General features: G+C 38.8%; 1 protein-coding gene across 8 annotated transcripts in view; it reads right to left on the reverse strand.

Moving 5' to 3' along the window:
• relch (RAB11 binding and LisH domain, coiled-coil and HEAT repeat containing) overlaps positions 1–8,980 on the reverse strand; it is a 45,871-nt gene extending 36,891 nt beyond the window's left edge. For 2 of the 8 annotated variants that reach the window (XM_082183876.1, XM_082183875.1), the window contains exons 1-3: positions 8,374–8,977; positions 7,744–7,794; positions 427–516 (exon numbers count right to left, since the gene is read on the reverse strand). In XM_082183876.1, the coding sequence (XP_082040002.1) occupies positions 427–516; positions 7,744–7,794; positions 8,374–8,830 (598 nt within the window). In that variant the 5' untranslated portion in view covers positions 8,831–8,977. Of the gene's footprint in view, positions 1–426; positions 517–7,743; positions 7,795–8,373 lie in introns of all 8 variants that reach the window. The other 6 variants (XR_014209834.1, XM_082183877.1, XM_082183879.1 and 3 more) reach the window with 6 other exon arrangements.
• Positions 8,981–9,099: the final 119 nt, after the last annotated feature.

The raw sequence follows: 9,099 nt of genomic DNA on the forward strand, positions 1-9,099 counted from the left end.
GTTTTTGAACATTCATTGGCATTGGCAAATAGAAAATTTGGCTACTGTGAATAGTGGTCTAATATGACGATCAGTGCATGCAAAATGTTTAAAATTAAATTGACTAAAGACTTATAGTTTTAAAAGTATTGAGTGACAGTTGGAATTCAAGAACACTTGGCCAGTCACTGAAAAAAAAAAAAAACGCAAAAAAAGTATGCCTGTCTGAACAAAGATGGGAATCAAACCCACAACCTTGTACACTCGACCAGTACAACAGGAATATAGGACTCCTCCAAAAAATTTTAAAATATATATTTTGCCTGTCTGAAAGAAGCTTAAGTAACTAAGTATCTACATTGGTTAAGGTGCACAAGCCAGAATAACCCTGCTTTCTCATAACCGCTGTTATTTTCATCATTCTAATCAAGATTATATTATCCTTACCTGCCACTCTTTCGTCCGACTCCCTGTTCCCATCATCTGAATAACGTGCGAAATCCAAGGAGTCCAACGTACTGATGCTGCCAGCTCGATCTGGAAACAAACACAGAAATCATGTTAAATTCAGTGGCTCCCACCCAACTAAAGGGTTTCATCTTCTACCCACAACAAAACACACCCTTATTAGACGGAACACTAAACTATAATTTACAGAAAGTAAAGGGGTTACATTTTGATTTGTTTTAGCAAACTTAAGCAGTCAGCAGTTATAGAGAATAGGCTATATGTAGGCCAAAACTTTTCAGACAAACAGATCTCTCTGTCTGTCAGCAATGCTGGAGGGAAGATACAAAATTACTGCCAATGTCAAGCCCCCACGTGGACTCCTCTATTTGTGCATGTCACTGATTGTAGTGTGTTGTGTACACTGGCATTGTAACATATTATTCTGCAGCAAACCACATTTATTTATTTAGCAATTTTAGATGAATAAAGAGCATACTATAATGGCATTACTGAACTATTTGCATTACAGATTCCACATCCATAATATTTGCATATTTTTAAAAGGGCCATTACATTAAAAAAAAGAATCTTGAACTTTTGAAAGGAGCCAAAAATTTGATTTGAAGTTGTGTGTAATCACGAAAACATACTTTAACTTTCAGTAATCAAAACGTCCTCCAGTACAAAAAGAAAGCTTATGAAAGTGTTCCAAAATTTGACAACTCATTAAGACATAATTATCCACAGTTACACATCAGCAACATCTATTCTGTGCAGCTTTTTTCGTCACATTGAGGTACATTCTACAACCCCATTTTCAGAAAAGTTGGAACATTTTGTCAAATGCAATAAAATCAAGAATCTGTGATTTGTTAATTCTCTTTAACTTTTATATAGCTGACAAAAGTACAGAGAAAATGTTTTCAATGTTTTCACTGACCAACTGTGTCACGTCACTTTCCTTTTAATTACACTTTTGAATCATTTGGGAATTGAGGATACTAATTGTTGCAGTTTTGCACAATCTTGCCTGATACAAGACAGCTGCTCAACAGCCTGTGGTCATTGTTGTCGGATTCTCCTTTTCATGATGTGCCATACATTTTCAATAAGAGACAAAGATTGCATCCCTTCTCTGGTGTAGTGTCTAACCACTCAGTTTTAGCACGTGCAGAATGAGGCCTGGCATTGTCCTGCTTCCCAGAAAAGATGTCATCTTAATGGCAGCATATAAGAGTTAAATGAAAGTGACATGACACCAAATATGGTGTCCCATACTTGGAATTTGAGCTCTGCATTTCACCCATCCAAGTGAACACACACCCAGAACAAAGGGCAACCATTTTTGCTGCGGCACCCATGGAGCGATTGGGGGTTAGGTGCCTTGCTCAAGGGCACCTTATTTGTGGGTAAAGAGAGTGGAAGTGGTGGTACCTTTACACATAAGCACCGATGCACCTGCATACCATGACAGATGTTTGCTTTTGCACCTGTCGCTGATGAAAGTCTGGATGGTCCCTTTCATCTTTGGGTCTGTTTTTCCCCAAAACTTGCTGAAACCGCAGCACAGATTTATTTTAGACCATCTGAGATGAGCTTGGACTCAGAGGACTTGGCGGCATCTCTGCATAGAATTGATGTATAGCTTTCTCCTTGCGTAACAGAGATTTGAGTTGCATTTTTTTGATGCAGTTGAAGACTGTTAAGTGAAAACGGTTTTCTGAAGTACACAGTAGCATGATGGTTTCTCATGCAATGCCATCTGATGGCTTGAAAGTCACATTCAACAGAGGTTTCCTGCCTTGCCCTACATGGACTGAGATTTCTATGGATTCCCTGTGGACCTATACTTTGCTACCTTGCATTGAGAAATATGATTTTTGAATGGTTATACAATTCTCTAATGAAATTTGGCACAAAGTGGTGAGCCATAACTGAGATGCTCCTTTTATACCCACAACTATTACCAATTCACCTGCTTATTGTGGACTGTTTCAAAACAGATTAAATTGGATATTCTGTATCTGTAATCTTTTCACTTTTATCTAAAATTGTGTATATTTACCAAATACAATTAATTTGGCCAGTGAAAACATAGACTTTTGTCAGCTAAATGAAGGTTCAAGAAAATTAACAAAATCACAGACTCTTGATTTAATTGCATTTTATAAAATGTGCCTTTTCTGGAATTGAGGTTGTACTATTACACCAGAAGAACTAATAATTACAATAAAAAGTAGAAATGTCTGGTGCTGTTTCTGACTAGGTGTAGCACCTACAGCTCTGCATCTACTTTTAAAGGATCCCAATGTTAGAAACAAGTGGTTAAAGTTTTTAACAAGACAACTGATCATTTTAGACTGACTTTAATTTGGCACATTTAAGTGTGGAATGCATTGCAAAGAGGCTGTTAATAAACAATGGGAAGCCTACAGCAAACCTGTAGCGAGTATGTGAGCACAGCAAAGCGGCATCACAAATTTCAAAGAGGAATTTCTTAAAGTCTTCAAGTTCCTGAAGTCTTAAAGACACAGAAATAACATTAAAAAAATAAATCAAATAAGATACAAGTACAAAATTAATAAAATATAAAATGTAAACATTAAAATAAAATAAAATAAATGTCCCCTTTACATTCCTGTGCTCTCTTTTCATTTTAGAGTCACCTAACAAGGCTGGCCACTTTCTTTTTTTTGGAAAATGATCATAAAGTGAATTAACTAATGATTGCTGGAATAAAACCCTAGACAAACATGACAAGTGGATCTCCAGGAAAAATAAATAAAATTAAACCTATAAAGTAAAATAATGAAAATATACAGCCTCTTTAAATTACTGTGCTTTCACTTTGCCTATATGGCAATGGCACCCTATTTTCTGTTACTCAAGTTAGCTAAATATCTCAGTGACTTGAACATGTGTCTGTCACATGATGGCAGTAAAGCCCATGCACAGAGTCCTGTGACCACAAAGCTGGCCATGTAGAGGAGGGACAAGATCACAACCTCCAATAAAGACTAAGAACCATTACTGGGCTTAAAAATAGTGTAGGCACGTTCTTTTTTGTTTTTAAATGCCAAATTTGAGCTTGTACTCCGTAGAAATGCAGTTGGCCAAATGTCAAATGACACTCTGGTAGTTAAATTAGTGAATCTTTCCATCACAGCCCTGGACAGAGAAGTATTGATGAGGGGACTGACTCGTCTCAGTTTTGCAACTCTCTCTGGGCGTGACTTGAATGACAATGCTGATATCCGACTTGTGATAGTGCAGTGGAGCTGTGCTGAATAAACGTCTTGTCAAACTGGTTGACAGGGAAGGGCTGGCAGTTCTGTGAAGGCAACATGTGAGCTTGAACCACCATGTGTAAAATGCTTCCTGCATGGAATGATACTGAAAGGCTCACGAGTCATGGAACACGTGACTCATGAGTAAGCGATAAATGTGCACACCTACTTGCTTCTGTGTGTTCATGTTCACATATAATCAACACAATATTAGAAATAGTCATTTGTTTGATGTCAAAATATTTTCTTATAGTTTCTAGTTTATGCATATTAAACTAAAATAGAAGTAAAGTAAACCATTAGTAGGTTGATGACAAGTGTGACATTATGGTGCCATTAAAAAAAATAAGAGGATGTATTGTTATTAAAATTCTGGATGATATGAATAATTCTATGTTATTGCTGATAACCGATAAATGACCAACATTTTAATTCTACACTATTTTGACCAAATGAATGCTCATTTCCGAAACACGTCGCCGGCTTTATTCTTCCATAAGGGGGGTTGGCTCCACAACGGCTTTGTTTCAAGGCGGAACGTTAAAGAACCAATTAGTTGACAACTCCCCAAAGTGTTTCCTATTTTGTGTGACATATGCAGACGTTCAGCCAATGTGGGCGTGACGACTGAGGCTACATGAGACTACATGTTGGCTAACAGCCAGGCTTCGGCTTCAACGTCAGCTACCAATTTATGTTGAGCTACCACATCTAAAGAAATATCCTGCTTTATGTTATTTAGACAAGAATATGATAACAAGGAGTTTTTCTTGGCTTGCTATCAGTGAACACAGAAAACATCACATCACATCTATCAGAATTTAACTACTAAGTGTTTTGCTTGAGCAATAATAGGTTATTCTAGCAGTTCAGGAATCTGAGGGAGTGATAAACACTTACTCTAGGCCGGGAAGACATGGCTTATACAAAACTGACCCAGGTTAATAAAATCCTTTAAATTATACATTAACTACAAAGCAAACTGCCGCGATAACTAAAAATCAAAGCCACATCCTCAGGGCCACATAAATACAGAGGTTTAGGCCAACAGTGGCCCTGGAGACAAGTATGACATATTAAAATGGATCAATGCAATTTACAATGTGTTGACTTAAAGTTTTTTCATTGGATTGTTCCGACTCTCCACAACATTTTCCAAACAGCTCATCTTCACCATTTAGAAGCCAAAAATGGGCAACAGTTGGAACAAAAATATACACACAATAACATGTGACCAGACTACTACCAGCAATATACACTACTGTTCAAAAGTATACAGTAAATAATAACAGTAATATTGTGAAATATTATTACAATTAAGAATAACAGTTTTCTCTTTCATAAAGGCCTATTTTAAAATGTAATTTATTCCTGTAAGAATAATAAGAAACATTTCTTATTATTATCAATGTTGAAATCTGCTGTAATGCTTAATTTTTGATGAATAGACAATGTATCCTAATGCAACTTTGACGATTTAATGTATTAAAAACAAATGTATTAAGTTTTAAACAATAGTGTATATTATTCACTGACAAACAGTTTCAATATGACTATGCCTCCAGTCCAGTGCGAGCTTTATCACTCACAACCACAACAACGGCCCTGAATCTTGATTTCATTGATAATTTTAGGTGTTTATTTATAGTTTAATTTAAGTGCATATAAGTAGTAAGCCAATCAGTAAGAATCAGTAGAAATTTGTAATTCATTTATAAGCCTGCATGAGACCTAATGGTGTATTCTGATCTGTTTGGTGAGTGATGCGTAGCTAATGAAAGGGCTAGGGGGAGGTGGGGAGCACAGTCAATTGTGTGGCGGAACTAGACTTTGATGACAACCCGACAGCTGCTCCACAAAAACTGATCCAATTAAATCTGCATCATACGGTTTACAATATTCATTCAGCGGAGCTTCAAATCCTCTCACATCCTAAACACCTTTTCATCCCTTAAACGCTTCTCGAGTGGCTGTTGCATCTCACTAGCGAAATATCGGCGAGACCGTGAGGTGTTGATAATGTCTCTTCCTGCACTGACGTGACAGAAGCGCAGTAGAGATCCATCTGCTCCCTCTCAGCTGGTTGCCAGATCCTCCTTCTGAGGAGTGGGTTTGCTCCATAATGCTAATAAAACCCTGCGGTTCCTGAAACCTCTGTGTTCTAAGAGTCAGGTCAATACGCAGCCGTGAGCGGCAGTTTAATATGTATTTGGGAGCCATTAAAGTGCAGTAAGCTTACGATTCAGTCTCTAGGAAATGCAGTTGAAAAAACAGTGTTTAAAAAAGAGGGATTGGCTGATACGAAAAGGCAGCAGGTCTAGGCCTCTAATTTCTATAGCATCCCCCTTTTCCCTGGAGAGCGGTGTCACTTAAGAGACAGCACTCGGGTGATGAGGTCACATCCTGTCTTTCGGTCCTAGAGACCATTAGAGGTCTTAGAATTATTGTTTCATTTTTGAGAAAGAGAATTATTCATTAAATCAAGATGACATCCATTCATTTTATATAACAAATTAAGTTAAGTTTCCCCCTGTACTGTGGAAGGTAGAATGAGCACATGCAATATTACAGATCCTAATAATATCAGACCTAAGCCTCTTCTATAAAGGAAAGATGGTTGTCTAATATTCAAATGCAATAGGAAGCTGATTCAGATGGATTAATGATTGTTTTGAACCGCGAATAAGCCTGCATGAAAGCGGTTTCATGCCCACCCACATGTTTAGTCAGCAGGCTGAGAAAATGTGCGGTTGATGTGCACTTATGCCAGGCAATCACACAAAAATGATTGCAGATACAACCAGGACAGACCTTAAAGCATTTGGACGAATGTTTGATCAGCATTTCCTCATTCAATCAAACTGTGTAGACCACAAGCTCCAGTAACCACATTAAAAAAAAAGTCCATTATGTGTACCTTCATCACCTTCATACAATCACACGGGAGACTAATTTAGAATTGTTGGTAACCAAGAAGAGCGCAAATAAGTTCAGAGACTGACCCTTTGCTAGGCTCCACCCTCCTCTAGCACAGAGAGGTTTCAGAAAACATCTTATAGGAATGAATTGGAATGGAATTTTTTTTTAATTTAATTTACTTTTTTATTTTTCATTATTTATTCATTTAAATGTATTATTTACTTACTGATATTAATCTATAAAATTCTCTTTTAAAGGGTTAAAACAGTGAGAAAAAATACCCCCCAGGGTAAACTGTGTCATTAGGTTATATCTTTTCCCAAACCCCATTTTTTATGCAATATTCTATTTAAAACTGTCCAATCACACCAGACGTGTATTAGTAAAGAACAGAAGTTTGCTTAATCATATAGCAACAGTTGCTAAGTTAGGATTGATCAACAACATTTGTAAGGTGGGGATTCACCCCAAAAAAGAAAATGCTGTCATCATTTACTCACCCTGGTGTTGTTGCTGTATGAGATTCTTTCTTTTTTGGAACCTAAAACAAGCTATTTTGAGAACTCTGTTTTGACCATATACTGGAAGTCAAAGGTAAGCAGTTTGATTTTCAATATTATTATTTTTTGTTCTACAAAAAAAAGAAAGAAAGTCATGCAGGTTTGGAAAGACATGAAGGTGAGGTGAGTAAATGATAACTGATTTTTTTTTTTTTTGGAGTGAACTATCCCTTTAATTTATTAATCTTTGCTATAGTCTTAACTGCTTTTAAGAAGAAATGGCTCCTTTTTACAAAGGGTCAAATTTCTTGCAAATGTAAATCTTTGATTATCGTAAACAGATTTTTAGAAATGATCTACACTGGATAGGATGTTGTCATTGTCAATCCACACTTCAACTACATGCAGCCTGGTTATAAAAGGAAAACAAATCCAAACGTCATGCTTTGAAAGGCAAATAGTAAGAGGGAGACGAGGACACTCTCAGATAAGAAACTTCATTTAGGAGCAAAGGTACAAGGAAGAAGGATCACAGAAAGTATTCCTGATTACGCCAAACAAAGTGTATCAATCCCATCTGTCACTGCACACAGTCAGGTTTTACATACCCCTCGTATGAGCATCTCTGTTTCTCCTCTTTCTATCCTGCACCTGCGCAGCTGGGGTCAGTGGGAAGACTTCACATCACATCACACAACAAAGACACAATCCAGTCCTAAAACAAATGCCTCCCCCATCAAGCCTGTGTGTGACATCTTGTATGCATAAGGCTGAAACGTAATATGAAATGAACAGGTAGAACAGCTGCTGTGCTGGTGTAATGCCAATTAAAAAGCGAAAGAAAAAGGTAGGCTAATGAGCCAAAATCTAAGGAGCTGCTTACTTTGACAGCATGTTTGGGCATTCATTTGGGTGATAACTATCAAAAAAACTCATCTTAAACCAGCCTAAAATGGTCTCCCAGCCTGGTTTATCTAGTCTAGCTGGTCTTCCAATCTGGCCAAGTTGAGTTCAGCTGGTTTACCTCGTCGACCAACTGACAAGTGTCCAAAACCCTCAAACCAAGCCAGCCTAACCAGGAAACCAGCAAATCATCTTAGACTGGTCTAGGATGTTTTTGAGCTGAAGGTAGTTCAATAGGTTTTGAAACACGTCAATTTAACGTTACCTCATATAGGAAGACTACACTTTACAGGGTTATTGGACCTACATAATGAACATATTATCTGAATACTTACTAAGCGGACCTCCAGGACCGACCCCTTGCTCTTTGCATGCGGGTGGAGTTCCGCTTTGCCTTTCGAAGTTGCCTGGATTTGAGAAATAATCCCGCAGGCGAGGCAGCTCGCGTCCGGCTTCCAGGAGCTCGGTGTGCAGCTCCAGGGCCGTGAGGATGTACTGATCCCGGAGCAGCTGCGCGGCGATCGCATCCAGCGACACCCGTGTCTCTGCGCTTCCTACTCCTATTCCAGCCACCGCAGCGGCCGACGCTGGTATCCCGTCCACACTCGGGCTGGTTCGGTTGCTGGACAGCAGAACGGCTGGCTCGGAGTACGCCGGGGGAGAGAAGGGACCAAGGCTGTGGCCTTGCGCTTCATCACTCGGGCTGCGCTCGGAGTCCGCGCCATCCTGCCTGTGCTCGGCTTCCTCCTCCGAATCACTCACGTTAAACGGGTTGACATTACCCGCCGCCATTTTGCCGTAAAGTGTTCTGCCAGCTATCTGACTAATATGTGTATCCGTCTTCCTGGACGGATTTCAAGAGCGCTTTATTGCTCCTAATCAACGGGGCTTCTGGATATGCTTTGGTTGGTGGGGCCGAATGTCATTTCAGCACCCCGCCTCCTCCCTGCAAGAACTGAGCGGAAATGATGTCATGCACGATCCGACAAGTAGACGTGTGAAGATCCAATGAATGAAAAACATAAGAAATCAACGTTTATTTATCCAATGCAAAACAATAC

Source organism: Leuciscus leuciscus (assembly GCF_965113295.1).
Source record: "Leuciscus leuciscus genome assembly, chromosome: 11".
Taxonomy (NCBI): Eukaryota; Metazoa; Chordata; class Actinopteri; order Cypriniformes; family Leuciscidae; genus Leuciscus; species Leuciscus leuciscus.